General features: G+C 44.0%; 1 protein-coding gene across 6 annotated transcripts in view; it reads left to right on the top strand.

The window, feature by feature from the left end:
* The window catches only part of znf827 (zinc finger protein 827), a 137992-nt gene that overhangs the window by 33711 nt on the left and 86301 nt on the right, over window positions 1-17980 (top strand). For all 6 annotated transcript variants that reach the window (XM_072678547.1, XM_072678546.1, XM_072678548.1 and 3 more), the window contains exons 2-4: window positions 3672-4937; window positions 12606-12778; window positions 15171-15687. In XM_072678547.1, coding sequence (XP_072534648.1) covers window positions 3672-4937; window positions 12606-12778; window positions 15171-15687 — 1956 coding nt within the window. The remainder of the gene's footprint in view (window positions 1-3671; window positions 4938-12605; window positions 12779-15170; window positions 15688-17980) is intronic.

Raw genomic sequence — 17980 nt, 5'->3', positions numbered from 1 at the left:
CTGGCAGTATTCGGACGTGCGACTGGGCCGAGGCCGCGGCAGCCCCCCACAAACCGCCCCCAGTCAGTGGCGCTGGCCAGATGTGTGTTGACTGTAATGATCCCGGTGGGTCGCCGGGGCGGCGTTGCCTGGCAACGGCCTTGCCGTTCTCCTGTAAACAGAGAGGAACTCACTAGGCTTATGTCGGGGTCGCCGAGGTGAGGCAGGCCGTGATGCGCACAGGCGAGAGCGAATGAGAGAGCGCTCAAATGAATTATTATTTTTTTTCTCTTACAGATCATATTCCCGTGTCAGAGGTCCGGTGCCCTTTTCTCCTGCCACAACGTCTTATTATCTCCCTCCCCCTGCAGAGGTGATAGCGTCTGAAATTGGTTAAGTTAACCTTACTGACAGAAAAAACAGTAAGAGGTAGTATTGAATAATTTCGAAAAAATACGAAAAAAAAAAACTCGCTGATAAGTTTTGACATCTTTCACGTCCAGGCCTCTCTCTCGCTGTTGTGTTTTCTTGACATGTTCTTGCGGAGGGTTTGTTAATATGTATCAGGAATATTCACTTCCTTTGTTCGCCCTTGTCTGGCAAGCTGTAATGTTTTGCTTATGAATATTGATACATGAAGTGTATATTAATGACCCTTGGTGACCTTAACCCTATCCTTATTGGCTCCCTGGTGGTATCCGCAGCCTCATGAATATTAATTCGGTTCTGTAACCTCCATTACCCTAATCTTTGCTGTCTAGCCTCCCTGAAGGGCCCGTCGCCATGGTAACCCTTTTACTAGGCTCCTTTAGACCCTGGGAAGAAAAAAAAAATGGTTAAAAAAAAAAAAAGCGAATGAGAAGCGAGTTATTCTCATTGCGAATGCCGCGGCTGTGAAGGGAAACCTCCGATTTTTCAGCAGGACCCGTGCTATTGTTTGTCGGCTGCCTTTTTCTTAGTGTTCGCTTTTGGCCTCGGTGAGAGAGAGAGAGAGAGGGTGTCAGCCGGAAAGGTCACATAACTGCCTCTAAGGAACAAAAAAAAAAAAAATGCTGTATTTTGTCTTTTTGGTTCTTCTTTGAATTGATTTGATGAATTTAATGAAATATTTAAGTAAAAATCAGTTAATAGCCGCCCAGACTGAACACATCCGCTCTTTACTTGCCTAGACTTTTTTCCTGTCCAGGTATCGAAGTGGTGGAACGAGCTTCCCCTGAGTGTCCGAACGAACCATTTGTTATGATCTTCTATGAAGTTCATTTTGGCCTTGGGAAGAAAGTTAAATCTAGAAAAAAGGGTCAAATAGGCGTCTCTAAAGAATGTCAGGTCAAGTCAGGTCAAATTTATTTGTATAACTTTGTACAACTATTGTCGTCACAAAGCAGCTTTACATAATTCATAATTAGTAAAAGACAGAGACAAAAAAGAAATAATGTAAGACATGAAGGATCCAAGACCCCCAGTGAGCCCCAACGGCGACAGTGGCAAGGAAAACTCCCTCAGAGCTGGAGGAAGAAACCTTGGGAGGAATCAAGACTCACAAGTGGGACCCGACCCGTCCTCCTCTGATCAGAACTATTTAAACATTAATAAAATTATAAAAATGACCAAACCAGATACAGCAGATAGTTAATAGTGGTGATATTATTAATAGTGGCAGATAGTTAAGAAGCCATTTAGGTTTGAACATGGTCATTAGACAGGTAGCAGTGGTAGGAGGGTGTGCCGCTGGTCTGCTAAGGGTGGTGGTGGGTGGGGGGCCTGATGGTCGGACTGGTAGGTGGCAGCTGGTCTGACACAGATAGAGGGGACATCAGCGGGCAATCTTCCAGCAGGTCGGGCTGGGTGGCCATTTACTCAGAGAAGGTAAAAAGAGAGTTAGTTCTGAATGTGTGTGTGTTTAATTTGTTCTCTGTGTATTTAAAGGGCAATTCCAATAAGAGAAATTTCTGCATATTCAGTGGTTGAGATGTAAACAAAGTCATTCAGAGAGCATTTGGAGAGAAACCCGATTAGTAATTAATAAAAGACAGAGACAAAAAAGAAATAACGTAAGAAGACATGAAGGATTAAAGACCCCCAGTGAGCAGACCCCAACGGCGACAGTGGCAAGGAAAAACTCCCTCAGAGCTGGAGGAAGAAACCTTGGGAGGAATCAAGACTCACAAGGGGGACCCGACCCGTCCTCCTCTGATCAGAACTGTTTATTAATTATTGATAAAAGTTACCAAACCATCTAAACTGTTGATCTGCTCTGATCATAATTATAATATAATAATCATGGTGTAGATAGTTAATAGTTATAGAGTCATTCGCTGTCCTCAAACACCGACTGAAGACCCAGCTCTTTCAGGAGTACCTGGGTGAAGTGTAGTGAAGTGTGGAGTATTATAGTCTCCATACTGACTTCTGTATTTAGTAGTATCTAAGCTTAGAGGGATCTTTTGGATCCTAGACTATAGTATTTTCTAAGTGAGCAGTGAAGCACTTCTCTGGAGAAGAGTGTCTGCTAAAGGCCTTTAATGTAAATGTAATTAGTCTTTCAGCGTCAGAGTAGATCTTGATGAAGTAGTCGAGTCGATAAAATACACTTAAGACGTGTCATAAGATTTCATGAAGTGATAAAGTGGACAGTATTGTGTATTCTCTACAGTTAGTAGAGTAAGAGCTCACTCCCACTGCACATTTCACTTTGGGAAAACGTTGGGTCCTGCTGTAATTGTGTTGTCCACGCTGCACTCAGTGCTTGTTCCGCTAGCAATGGTCATCTTTTCATGCCAGTACTACATTCGACCATTTGTTATGATCTTATATAACGTTTATTTTGGCCTTGGGAAGAAAGTCTAATCCAGAAAAGGTCAAATCGGTGCCTCCAAGGAAACACAGCACTGCGTTTTGTCTTCTTTGAGCTTCTTTTGAGCGTTTAATGGAAAATATGTAAGTAAAAATCAGGCGTTTACCACATAAACAGAACAGGTCCACTCTTGGGTTCCTTCCTTTCCCTCTGGGGTACCTCAGTTTACATTAGTCTGTTAGTTTCATGGTAGTTTCTGATGTGGCAGTGTTGTTTATGGGGTTTTTCTGACTGTATTGTCCAGTGTTACAGAGTGAGAACTCTGCTGTTATTGTGTTGTCCATGGCTTTGGCCATCTTTTCATGCCTTTATTGCATTGGACCATTTGTTATGATCTTTTATGAAGTTCATTTTGGCCTTGGGAAGAAGGTTTCATCCAGAAAAAGGGTCAAATAGGTGTCTCTAAAGAACGTGTGTGTGTTTTATTTGTTCTCTGTGTATTTAAAGGGCAATTCCCTTTGGGAATCTCATGGTTGAGATGTAAACGAAGTCATTCAGAGAGCATTTGGAGAGAAACCCTCTTAGGTTAAGGTTAGGGTTTGGATTTGGGGTTAATTTAAGGGTAATGTTAAGGGTTAATAGGCAGTCAGTTTACTCAGCTGCATTTATAAGATATTCGGTTGAATGTCAGGTGAGCATCTACGAGACCTCTATAATGGACCATCCACGTAAAGTAATGTAAAAATGGGTCAACTTCAAGGACATGATGAAGCTGTGGACACCTGTGCTGGGCTTGTCTTTTTCAGTATTGAGTAGTAGACCTCATTCACCTATTCTCTTTCAGAGAAGATGTTTCAGGTGTGTTTGTAAATTCATGCTGTTTGTGCTGTCGTTGCAGATGTGGACCCGGTGGAGGAGGGGGCAGCGGCGGGCGGCTCGGGGGAGGAAGACGGCTGGTTCGGAAATGCCAGCGACAGCCCGTCTGAGTCGTCCTACGGGGATGTCCAGGATGAGCCACGGGTGTCTCCACAGGACGGTACAACGCGGACTGAGCCCGATACCCCGGCCGAGGGCCCAGTTGGCTGTCCCACACCCGTGCAGCGACGGGCCTCCCTGGAAATGCTGGGGCTGGACGCCCGGCTACTGACGGCCCAGGACACGCTGTCGTCAGTGGTCTCTTCGCTCTATGGCGACTCGGCCCAGGGAAACCTGGGGAAACCCCTCAGCAGCAACCTGCGGAGGCTGCTGGAGGCGGGATCAATAAAGCTAGAAGGAGGGGACCTGGTAGGTGTGCGAGGGGCAGGCCGGGGAACAGAGTCTCCGCCCATGGGCCTTGCTTTGTCTCCATCATCCCACCATGCTCAGCAACTCAGCGCACTAGCTCGCAGATTAGCTAGCAGCAACAACAACAGTGGCAACTCCACCACTTCTTCGCCGGCATCTGTGGCAACGGTTAAACAAGAGCCCAGTGACCCGTTTGGACCTACCGAGGCTGCCGGTTCAGGCAGCACTGGGTTCGTTTGGATCGGACAAATGGCAGACAAATGGCCTCCTGCAGCCAGCAGCAGCAGCCTGTCGCCTGACTCGGCCATCCAGAAGCTAAAAGCGGCCGCTAACGCTGTCCTCCAGGACAAAAGTGCCGTGGCCTCGTCCACTTCTGCCTCTTCGTCCTCGTCCTCCTCCTCGTCCTCTTCGGTCAGCTCTGTTCCTGCCCTGGGCAGTCGGCAAGATGATGCCATGCGCTTCGACGCCTTCGCATCACCCTTCTCCTCCCAGTCGGCCAGTTCCACACTAGCCGCCTTGTCCAAGAAAGTGTCAGAGCGCAGCCAGCAGCAGCAGCAGCAGCAGCAGCAGCAACAGCAGCAGCAGCAGCAGCAGCAGCAGCAGGCCGCAGCCCCGGACCACCAGCCCTCGGCCGCCTCCTTTCTGTCGCTCGTCTCTATGACCTCGTCCGCCGCCCTACTAAAAGAAGTGGCGGCACGGGCAGCTGGGAATCTGCTTGCCGACAAAAAGGAGCCTCCACCACCGCCGCTGGGGCTGGCTGCATCCGAGGACGTCAAGCCCCTGCTGGACAGGAACCAGAAGGCTCCCACGCCCACCCAGACTCTGGACCTTCTGCTGCCCACCACCCCCAAGGGAAGGGCCAAGCCCAGCAGTCAAGCAGGTAACAGCTTGCCCTCCATGGCAGATGCATGTAAACACTTTTTTGCTCCTTTTATTTGTCAGCTTGTGTTGCATGGTGTGTTTCAGGAGGAAAACATGGACACACAGCTGACTTTTCTGACCAGTTGACCATTGTAAATTCCTAATTGTGCATTAAATGCTAATTATTAACTAGTTTTAGGATTTATTACTGACCCCAGATGCAGCCGATCAGTGGAGACATATATATTTCTCTCATATATACGTCTCCTGATGTAAACTAAATAAGCACAGGGCATTCAAGGGTTAGGATATACAATATCAGGCAGGACGTGAACAGTCAGTTCTCGAAGGTGATGGCTAGACGACTGGGCCAGAGCATCTCCGAAATCAGGCAGGTCAGGTAGGGCTCCACCTCACAACTTACAGGCCTTAAAGGGTCTGCCGCTAACGTCTTGGTGGGAGATACCACAGGACGCCTTCAGAGGTTTGCTGGAGTCCATATCTCGACAGTTGTTTTGACGGCTTGAGAGGGGCAGGTGGTTTTAATGTTATGGCTGATTGGTGTTACTCACAAATCAGGTTCATAGTAGTTATTAAACAGTTTGTTGTTACTGAATAAGATTAAAATTCTTTGGATTAATAACTAAATAATAAGCCTGTAGTTTAAGGTTGGGCTCTTTCAGAAAGGAACTGGTTCTGTATCCTTTCCTGATCCTTTCAGATTAAAAATAAATATACTATACGGTCAAAAGTACTGACCATCATATTCATATGAGCTTGTTGGACATCTCCCTCAAAACTGTGGGCAGTAATGTACCCCCCCCTCTTCATTTGAAAGGTCAGGCACAGTTGAATTAGAAGGCATGGCTCACAATCTGCGCTCCGGTTCATCCCAAAGGTGTTCATTGGGGTTGAGGTCAGGACTCTGTGCAGGCCACTAGAGTTCCTCCACAAGAAACTCATCACATCATGTCTTTATGGACCTCGCTTTGTGCATAGGGTCACAGTCACAGTGGAACCGGAAAGGGCCTTTCCCAAATTACGTATTAAGTATGCTACATTGATGCAAAATGTTTATGCTGTAGCATTAATATCACCCTTCGCTGGGACTGAAACAGCCCCAGAGCCCCATTATCCCTCCTCCACCAAATGTAACTGTAGGCACTATGCAGTCCAGTAGGTGTTGTTGTTCACCTGGTATACAGCAAACCTAGATTCACCCGTCAGACTTCGAGAGGCTGCAGCATGAATCATTACTTCAGAGTCCAGTGGTAGTGTGTTTTACACCCTTCCAGCTGACACTAAGTATCGCACATAGTGATCTTAGGCTTGTGTGCTTCTTCTCTGCCATGGTAACCTACTTCATGAAGGTCCTGATGCACAGTTCTTGTGCTGAGGTAGTCTGGAGCTTTGTAGTGAGTGATCTAAAGGCAAGGATAGGCAAGCTTCAGCACAGTGGTCTTCTAGATGCTTCCATGTTACAATAATAGCACTTATTAGGGCAGGCCTAACAGGTCTCTTGAATGTTTGTCTGTAGAGACTGTATCTGTAGAGTCTGGGTGTATGTAGAGACTGTATCTATAGAGTTTGGGTGTTTGTAGAGACAGTATCTATAGAGTTTGGGTGTTTGTAGAGACAGTATCTATAGAGTTTGGGTGTTTGTAGAGACTGTATCTATAGAGTTTGGGTGTTTGTAGAGACTGTATCTATAGAGTTTGGGTGTTTGTAGAGACTGTATCTATAGAGTTTGAGTGACTACAGTGTCTGTATCTATAGAGTTTGAGTGACTACAGTGTCTGTATCTATAGAGTTTGAGTGACTATAGTGTCTGTATCTATAGAGTTTGAGTGACTATAGTGTCTGTATCTATAGAGTTTGAGTGACTATAGTGTCTGTATCTATAGAGTTTGAGTGACTACAGTGTCTGTATCTATAGAGTTTGAGTGACTACAGTGTCTGTATCTATAGAGTTTGAGTGACTATAGTGTCTGTATCTATAGAGTCTATAGAGTCTGTATCTAGAGTCTGAGTGTTTGTCTATGGAGATTGTATCTATAAAGTATGTTTGTCTATAGAGTCTATAATTATAGAGTCTGAGTGTCAGTAGAGATTGTATCTTAAGAGTCTCAGTGTTTGTCTGTGGAGATTGTATCTATAGAGTTTGAGTGTCTATAGCGTCTGTATCTATAGAGTCTATAGAGTCTATCTAGAATCTGAGTCTTTGTCTATAGAGATTGTATCTATAGTCTGTATCTATATCTGTATCTATAGTCTGAGTGTATATAGAGTCTGTATCTGTAGTCCGAGTGTTTGTCTAAGGAGATTGTATCTATAGAGTCTGAGTGTTTGTCTATAGAGTCTATGTTTATAGAGTCTGAGTGTCAGTAGAGACTGTATCTATAGAGTCTCATTGTTTGTCTATGGAGACTGCATCTATAGAGTTTGAGTGTCTATAGTGTCTGTATCTATAGTCTGAGTGTTTGTCTATAGATTTAGTATCTGTGTGCTTTATTTTATGTACCTGTTAGCAACTCCGTAATAAGCAGGAATGTCCACGCACCATTTGGTCATATAGTGTGTATATATATATATATATATATATATATATATATATCACATGATTTTGTAACTCTTGCCATGTCACAACAATGCCTTCCTTTCTGGCATTTTGCATTCTAGTTATATTTGGTGTGTAGAATGATTTTTAGTGTTTATATGCCTTTCTGTCGCAGCCTGTACATTTTTCACACACCACATGGTGAGGTCTAGCATCAGAAGCACACAAGGGTGTGTAAAATGAAATGTGTATATAGATATAACTTTGAGAAAAAATAAGCACAAGCTGTGGATACGTTATGTTATTTTTCTAAAGAAACAGGTGTAGGTGCTGTCAGGTATGTATTAAAGAATAAAATATGATTGTTGCCATATGGAAACAGCATATAACAATAGAACTGCAATCTGCAAAGTGTGAAGTGAGAGTAAATGAATGTACGCGGCATTTGGACACACTGGGCTCATTTTTACTCATTGGTGATTTTATCAAAGTAATAATTATTAGACTTTTTTCTTGTCCTAAAATAGTACTTATGCATTATATTAAATCCTTTATGCACTTTTTTGTCCTCAAACTTATGAAATGAAAGTGTACAATAGCTAATATTGACTTACTCCAACTGTAATTCTATCATCATCTTCATATCTGCTTAATCCAGTTCAGGCTCGTGGTCACCAACAGTATATAATATATACCGTATTTAATAATAATAATAATAATAATAACTATATGATATATTATTATTATTTATAATAATAATAATAATAATAATAATACTATGTGAATTATGAATCTAGCAATTGTTCTTTATGTTGTCTCAAAAGGGTTTTTTCCTTCACCTGTATATTTTTTCTTCTTCGCTACAAAGTTTTCATGTGGGAGCAGTGGTGGCCCAGTGGTCAGAGCACCAAGCTGGTGATAATGGGGTTGTGTGATCCCTGTGCTTGGCAAGCTGCCCCCTTGGGACCTTCAGCAAGGCCCTAACTCTACCTGTTCCCAGGACGCTGCAGCGATGGCTTCCCACTGCTTCGGGCATGTGTGCTCACTGTCACTGTGTGTGTTTGCTCACTAAAGTGTGTGTGTGTGTTTCCATCTGTGTCCAACACTTAACGATGAATTTGGGTGTCTTGTCCTTTCTCTCTCTCTCTCTCTCTCTATATATATATATATATATATATATATATATATATATATATATATATATATATATATATTATATAGGGTTGGTCTAAACTGTAAACGGTGGCTTCTGCATGGCTTGTTCTCTCTCTATTATGGATGTTTTAAGGCGTGTGGGTGAGTGTGACCTACACTGTGTGCAACCTCAAAACTGATCTACAGCCGTGAAGCGTACTGTACATAATTACACTATACCTGTAACTGTACCTGAGGCTTTGGACTGGCCAGGAGGGAAGAGTGAGTGTAAGTTGAAGTGGCTGTGGCAGCAGGGTCACACATTGGTGTGTGTGTGTGTGAGTGTGTGTGTGTGTTCGAGGTTGGCTGTGGACTCTGGGAAAGGTCTGTTAGCTCGGTGGGGGTTTGCTGGAATCGCCGGCACGTTCCCAGACCGGTTCCTCTCCCTCTCGGATGTGCTGGCTGCCAAGCGGAGGCCGGCAGTGTTTGTGTGTGTGTGTGTGTGTGTGTGTGTGCAAAGAGCTTGCGCGCACACACACACACACACACACACACACACACGCACACAGGACGAGCGAGCGCTCCGAGTCCATCTCAGCAGATTCCCCCGGAATTTAGGTCAGGCTCTTCAGAGGCAGTGCAGCCATCACAGTTTCCACTCCACACCAGGCCAGCCTATAGCGGCCCGCGACCCGGCCAGCCTGCAGCCCGTCCGTCAGAACCCAGAACAGATCCTAACTCTAGACAGACTTATGTTAGAGGGCTGAAGTGGTTTGTTGGTCTAAATCGTCATATTGACTTTTGCAGGAAGGTTGAATTATGCAAAAGAGTCTCTAACCAATCAGAACAATGGTTGTACAGTCTGCTGTGAGTATCCTGACCAATCACGAAAGAGCATTTTTTGAATTGCCCACCCACTAGCTGCGACTCCTGCTGTCACACGATGCTACCAGTGCTGGAAAGGGTATAAGGCAGCATTTGCTTCCTCCACATCACATAAGGTTAGCCAATCAGAACTTTTCACACTTTTTCTGTGTCCATATGTTTGTGGACACCCCACCTAATGAATGCCTTCAGCTACTTTTAAGTTCCTTGTAGTGTTTGTGTGCCAGTAGAATAGGACTTTCTGGAGCGGATGAACATGAACCTATCGGCACTATGCCTAATCCCAGGCATGGGCTGGAGGGCACCAAAGCCCCCCACCATTGAGCAGTGGAGCACTGTGGCTAAATGCAATCCAGTCCTCACAGCAATGCTCCTCCAAAAACTAGTAGAAAGCCTTCCTCCCTGGACAGTAGAGACAGTTACTCCAACAAAAGCAGGATAAAGTCTTTTTAATACCCTTGATTTCAGAAGAAACAATGATTGAGCAGGTGTCCCAATACTTTTGTCCATGTAGTTTATAGGTATTCTTCTCTCTGTGTATTGAATGTTTATATTTTTAGCTCATATTTTAATCAGTATTTCCATACCCATTGCCTTTTATCTTGTTTCTATGTGATCAGACAGTCGTCCAAGCACTTCACTAGTAGTTGTACCATGTATGGGGCAGCGGTGGCTCAGCGGCTAGACCACTGGCCTGTTGATGACAGGGTCGTGCGTTTGGCAAGCTGCCACTGTTGGGCTCTCTATGCTCCCTAGGTGCTGTGGCAATGACTGCCCACCGCTCCGGGCATGTGTGCTCCCTGTCACCGTGTGTGTTTGACCAGTATTTATGTGTGTGTTCATTGCATGGATGGGTTAAAGGTGGAGGTAAAATTCCATCTGTGTCCAACACTAATGGTGAAGATGGTTGTCTGACCTTGTCTTGGAGGAGTGTGAAGGTTATCTTGCCTTGTTTTGGAGGAGTGTGTATGAGTGTGTATGTGACCCCCCAAAAAAGGAAGCTGGCTGGCTGCCAGAATTGTACACAAACTTTGAATTGACAGAAGTCAGCTATTGTATTGGCTATCGTGACGGGGTGGTAAGATGAGCTAGTTTTGCTCTCTGGCTATGACATCAGTAGGTATCAAACCTGAGATGATCAGGTCAACACTTCTATTATTTATATTGTGTGTGTGTTTATATTATTATTATTAATTAAATATTAGTACTATTATGTATTAAACATTATTATTATTATGTATTAGTTATATATGATTTATATTGTGTATATACATTATTATTTATTATATATTATTATTATTATTATTATTATTATGTATATTGGTAATTTATCTAATAAAGGACTAATAAAGGATTATCTTATTATCTGGTCAAAAATCTGCAAACTAATGTTCCTGGGTCATATTTTGCAGTTTTCGGTTCTGGAGTGAACACAAAAATCATTGTTGTATCTAGAACCACTTTCTTTGTGGTCCTAGATACATATCCAGTCTGTGGCTTGAATGCGACTGCAGTGGTGGCACAGCGGCTAGAACACTGGGCTGTTGATGACAGAACTGTGAGATCGATACTCAGGCTCGGCAAGCTGCCACTGTCGGGCCCGTGAGCAAGGCCCTTAACTGTTTGTGCTGCCCACCGCTCCGCTGGTGGTTTGCTCACTAGGGTGTTTTTGTGGGTGTGGATGTTCACTGCGTGGACGGGTTAAAGGCGGAGGCTAAATGGTGAATATGGGTGTATTTGTGTCTGAGTCTGTACTGAAAATAATCTTTTTGGAGCTAATTTGACTAAATGAGGGCATTTGGGCCCTTTATTGTTATAAATATTATTATAATTCTTTAGAAAATAATTCAGTACATCCTGAAATGTGAATTGAATTTTTTAATTTATCATGAATCCATAAAATTGACTGCATCTTTTACCGCTCATCATTCCAATCAATTCTCACATTTGAAAATCGTATCTGTTAATCTGATCCGAGCACAGACGTTAAGAGGCAAGGCTCACTCTAATGTGAACGTAGCTTCAGATCAGATGGCCTTAAAGCACCGAGGTCGGCCGCTGCCATCACATCCTGTGATCTACATCCAGAAAAGCACTCTCACAGTCGGGGTGGATGGGAAAGCGTAGTGCGAGCGAGTGAAAAGGTGTTAAGCTACCGGCTCTGGACGAGCGAGCACCTGGGTTAAAATCATAATCTTAATGCGAGGCTCTGAATATCTCACCGTGACATGAGTTAAACTTGGCTCTCCGCGGGGAATTGCTCCCTTCTATCAGGTGAAAATCCTCTTCCCTCTGGCCCATACCGAAACCTCACTTTTTAGCTAATGGGTGGAATGGCTGCGAAAGCCGTCGCTAGCTGTTGTCCCTTCCCCTCTGCACCGGGGACCTTCAGAGTCTTTCTGCTTCACGAGCAGTTTCCACGGTGATCTCCTCGCCGCGAAAGGTTGGGCCACAGATGGTGGTTTATTGTCGCAAATAGGCAGTCTCGAAGTTTTACACCCCGGGTCAATGAATGGCTGAGCGCGGTAATTTCACCAAACACTGATTACCAGATGTTTTTCAAGGAACACGACTGGAATACTTATGAAGCCATCCTGACACGGCCTCGTAGAATTTCTAATGCAATCATGCCAGCTTCTAATAAGACCAATTAGGCCCTAATGGACACCGGATATGGAGCCAACAACAATAATCGGCTTCCTAAAAACATCCTGGTGTTTGGCTTCCTTTGTGACTTTGGCATCGATTGGAGCGATCAAGGCTCATCGCGGTCACTTCCGTCAAACGGACGGCGGCAAAGGTGGCGGCTCGGGGGTGGTGTGTGTGGGGGGGGGGGGGGGGTCATTGTGTAAAGCTGGGAAATTTAAATAGCTGCTGTTCATGTTGTTTTACTGTAGAAATGCCGTCATTACTGCTAAAAACACGCTGATGGCCTTGAGGATACTGCCAGCCACTTCCCTGCTCTCAGCGAACGACTGAGCCCGGCCGAGATATGATCCTAAAGGGCCTTTTACTGTTGGGCTGGAAGGTGTCAGTGTCACAGTCGTAAAGATTATGGTGTGTAATATATCATATATAATTTTTTTCTCCCTGCTCTGTCCACTCTCGTAGGTTCACCTGAGGACGGTGGGAAACCCTTCCAGTGTCCGGTGTGTGGTCTGGTCATCAAAAGAAAGAGCTACTGGAAGAGACACATGGTGATTCATACCGGTTTAAAAAGCCACCAGTGTCCCCTGTGTCCTTTCCGCTGCGCTCGCAAAGACAATCTCAAGTCCCACATGAAGGTGAGGCGACATGATTTGGTCATCTGGGTTCAAAATAAAAAAAAACGTTTTTCCCTAATATATCAGTGTATTAATATTAATATTAGTACATGGTCAATATAAAATAAATACATTCGGAGTGTCCAAAAGTTTGGAATAACCTACTAATATATATTATTTACATTTTATATGATTTTTTTTTTCATGTTTTATTTCACATTTCAGGACTTAAAAGTAAACACAATAAGTACTAAATACCAAAATAATGGAAAAAGAATAATAATAATAATAATGATAATAAAAAAAAAAAAAAAAAATATATATATATATATATATATATATATATATATATATATATATATATATATATACATGACTTGTCTCAGGTTATCTACCTGGAAACTTCATCTCCACTTTGGAAATATGATAAATTCAGGATATGTTTTATTCTTATATATTGTTTATTATTAATTTTAGCATTACATCCATGTTCTACACCTTTGTCCGTCATTTTATAATCACCCACATACAAAAAAACATCTCTTAACACATCTTCCTGGTAATTATCAAATTTTATTATTTTAACTTGCACATAATATATATATATATATATACAAATACTGCTATACTTATATAACAATTATAATATATAATAATATATTTTCTACAAACAAGTTGGTTTTCATATTTGTTTTAAAAAAATATTGCTTCCAAACTTTTGAATGGCTGGGTAAAAATGTAATTATTTATATGCTATCAAAAATATACATTAACCCCTTAACATTCTAAGGCTTATCACACAATAAGGTGTTTAACTGGGCCCACATTTGAGTACGAAAGCAGACGAGGAGCATGTGGACTGTTCTGCACTGGTAATGGGCAACATTAAATGTTCAAGCCAGGACCTGTAATACGTTTTTTTGGCTGAATGGTGTGGTAAAGATACAGCTTTCCTAGCTTAGTACGTCCATTTTTGCTCAAATATAAGAATTGAAGTGATTTTATTGATTGTAAATGCTTTAAAATCAGGTTTGTGTTGCTTCTACAGCATTCAAATAAGAACAAATGGCTTGATGTACTTGAGGACTGTTACAGTGTTAGTGTTCAGTGAGCAGACCCTATGCGAGCTAAAGAACCCAGCACACTTCAGTAAGTTCTTTGCTCAAACAGTCATACTACACCTGATAATACCAGCACTATACCAGGACTGAGTCTGTACTCGAGTATTGCTTTTCAGTAGCTCGGCATCTTGACTTCGTAAGCGCTTAATTTGTAAATAATGAGGTTCCAGACGGGCCATGGAGCTCCTGAAAGAGGATGTTGTTGCTGTTTCCATGATCGTTTTTTGTTGTAAGTGTTGAGAGCACCAAAATGCACAGGTGTCACACCACACCATGCGCATTCTGTGCTCATTTAGTGACAAATTAAAGAAAACACCTGAATAAATGAGTGGACAAACATAACGAGTACAGATGCTCACCTGACAGGTGCACTGCTGATACAATTAAGCGCCTAACCTCCTACCATGCTCTGCTAGAACGCTGGGTAGGACATCCCATGGGGGCGTTTAGCCGGCATGGTTTGGGGCCACATGTGCCCGTAGAAGAACAGGTCCCTGCAAACCAGTACAAAGCAATTCTGACTGTAGTTTGACTGACTGATTTGACAGTACTTTATTTGCCTAAAAATTCTAAAGAATTTATAAGAGACAGGAACACATGTCGTGTTCATTTTGATAGATTCTAGTTTACTTAAATAAATCTAAATTTGAGATGGAAATATTAACAGAACTGGGATATTTGTACAATTTTGACTATGTTTTTTTCCTCTCAATTTGAAAAATCATTCCCAATTTGGTACTGCCAATTAAACCCACACCATAGCACTAGCAATGCTCTCGATACTAGGAGAGTAAGGACTCTGATACATGCAAATGCTCAAAGGAAATTGCCGGTCCCCAAAACTGCAACACCAGCTAACAGAAGCCTGTGCTGGCCAACATCACTTAAGAGTGATGAGGGGAGAGAGCGCCATCTACCTACCTGGAGAGAACAAGGCCAATTGTGCTCTCTCTGGCTCTAAACGCTGCTAATGGCAAAGCAGTGGCCTGAACTTGCGACTCACGAGCCATGGTGGGAGCGCATGAGACCTTTGAGCCACTCACCTTAACTTTCCTTTACGTCTGCAATTGGAGTTGTTGCTTGTAAAGACCATGGTTAGGTGGGGTCAGTGCTGCTGCTTGCTATGTGTATCCGTCTGTCTGTGAGGTACACTTATGAGTATTGGGTCCGGTCACCCCATAATAAATGTAACTTGTCATTAACACCTAATTTATGTATCGACTCCACATGCAAATGAAAAAAAAAACTTGACCCAACCCAAATAAACCCCCCGTCTTGCTTTCCTACTGCAGGTGCACCAGCACCAGGACCGCGGCGAGACGTTCCAGTGCGAGCTGTGCCCCTTCACGTCCTCGCGCCACTTCAGCTTAAAGCTGCACATGCGCTGCCACCAGCACTTCCCAAGACCAGACCTCAAGGTGAAGGACGAGCCCTCCACAGACACGGAAGAGGGCGAGGGCTCCCTGCTGGGCGACGGAGGCTCAGCTGGAGACCAGGCCATGGCTACAGAAGCCTCCCCGTCCCCCGCCCTGTCCCAGACTGACGGGCGTCTGCTGGCGTCTCCCGGCGAGCCCTCAAACCACGTGCAGATCAAGGAGGAGCCTCAGGACATGGCGGTGACGTCGCCCTTCGCCCCACTCTGCAGGGAGCGGCCCGGCAGCAGCAGCAGCAGCTCCCTGGACCTTCCTGGGTTAAAAACTAGCCCACCAGGTCCGGGTCCCGGCCCTGGCCCTGGCCCCACAGCTGCATCGCTCTTCAGCCCTGATATCACCACCAAGACGGCCACGGACCTGCTCATGAAACTCTCAGGTAGGATGCCTTTAGTTGTCTGTTGTTCAGTGGCGACAGTAGAGGAGCGATGATATCAGCTGATATTGATGGCTACGGTTTATCGATATTGTGAAAGGTGGCTCCAGTACAGCTCCAGGGGCCTGGGGTTGTGGGTTCGGTTCTAGCTCTTGTCCATTTGATTCACTGTGTTACTTGTGAGTAGTCTGATTTCCCCCCACCTCCTCAAAACACCATATGGCCATGCTAAACACATCCTAGGTTTGTGTGTGTGTGAGTAAAAGGGAATGTCTATAATTCTGCAATGGACTGGGGCCCTGTCCTGGATGTATTGCTGCCCGACGCCTAGTGATTCCAGGTAGGCTGTGAACCCACCGCAACCCTGACCAGCAAGAAGCAGATAAGAAGATGAATAAATGGATGGATGGATGGAAATGCTACACTCTTGGAAACCAAGGTGCCTCCAATGGTTCTTTGAGCGTTGCCATAGGGGAACCCGGTTTGGCTCCATAAAGAACCAAAGAAAGTTCGTAGTAGAGATGTACAAGTGTGAGGAACCTTTCACCTGTACATCTAGTGAAGATTCTTGAGATCTTTGAGAACTTCGAGATCTTTTATTCTTCTGTTGCATCCATTGGAACCATTGGAAGCACCTTTATTTTTAACAGTGTACCATTTTCCTCCATCCTTTGATCTTCCAAATCTGGTTGTTCAATGACATCACTCAAAGCACCATTGGAAGCCATTGACCTCAACCAAGAATATGACACTTACTGTACGAAATATGGTTTTTAATACATCAAAGAAGGAAGGGTGGTCCAAACCGGTGAGTTTTCTGTGGAAACGTATTAGCGAACAAAAGTAGGAAGGCATCTGAGCTTAAGCTTATTTATGAAATAAACTGGAAAGGTTAGAAAAGTTTAACTGCTTTTGAGTCGTGACTAAGTGATGAAGGACAGATGTGGGTCCTGAGGCAAGACCATTCCAGAGCCGCATTAAACCTAAGTCTATTAAAACCCAGCATTTAGAGAGTTATTCGCTTCCACGAATCCAAAGTTTGGACTTGTTCAACTCCCTCGTAATGGAAGTGCCAGGTTATTGTGAGTCAACAGCAAGATTGATGCGAGAGGGTTGCCCAGGGTTCAGCTGTAAGGTCAGCGTCAGGGCCACCGCTCCCCCACTTAATGCAGAGTAATTAGATTGAGATCTTGGCACTGCGAAAAAAAGGAAAAGCCTTCGGAACATTAGATTAATTAAAAATTCATGCATAATTCATAATTAAAAAGGAATCCGTAATTGGAAATGATTAGCGCCCTCAGCTCAAGAGTGTGACCTCCTGGCTGGATGCGTCGGGGCTGCTCCAGCTTAGCCGCCTCCTGCTTCGTCTGGAGTATGTGTATGTGTGTGTGTGTTCGTGTGTGTGTCTGTATGTGTGTGCAGGGGCCTTACGGGGCGCCCGATACACTCCGCTCCCAGACTCCCAATCAAGCTCGGCCGGTCCCTGAGGAGCCGCACCAACCCTCAGCAATGTCAGCCCAGAGTCAGGAGACAGCAGAGCGCTGGCGGACATCTTAGTTAAAGTGGCTTTCAGGCAGGAGAAGGAGAGGAGATGATAATGGAGAAACGGGGTCTGTATGGCTTGATCCTCTAATGATCTGTATGCTGTAGACGTGGATTGTGAAAGGACGTACCTAGGGTTCTCTAGTCTGGTAATAAACTCCGCAGTTTATTACTGATTAAGCTCTGAAACGGATTTCTCCGTTATGCTTACAATTAGGGGCTGAACTGAAGTGGGAATTGTGATCGGACCCCGATATCCGATGTTTTTCATGGGTGTTCTGCTGATGTACAGAGTTCAGATGTATTTATGTAGCGCTTTTCACAACGAACGCTGTAACAAAGCAGCTCTACAGAGCCTTTTCTGAGTAAGCCAGTGGTGACATTGGCAAAAAAACAACAAAAAGAAACACTCCCTCAGATCAAGAGGAAGAAACCTTGAAAGGAAACAAGACTCAAAAGCAGAACCCGTCCTGCTCTGGTCAACAACGGGAAGCACGGAAAATGGCAAAACAGCAGTAGAATAACGGATGGGATGGAAAAAACAGTACAGTGCAAAGCCAAAGACCATCCATCTGTTATTTTCAATGAACCCATTAAACCCTGGGTTAATTAATTACTTATCAATCCTAATGCATAAACTATTGTACATTACTTGTAATAGTAATTGGTGCCATCTAGCAGATTTTGTGGCATCCCACAGGGTTCTATTTTAGGGCCTATGAAACTGATGTTGAACTGAACAGTGACAGTAGTG

Source organism: Salminus brasiliensis, chromosome 4, assembly GCF_030463535.1.
Source record: "Salminus brasiliensis chromosome 4, fSalBra1.hap2, whole genome shotgun sequence".
Lineage (NCBI taxonomy): Eukaryota > Metazoa > Chordata > Actinopteri > Characiformes > Bryconidae > Salminus > Salminus brasiliensis.
Note: the sequence above shows the minus strand (reverse complement) of the source record. Positions and strands in the feature narration are given on the sequence as shown.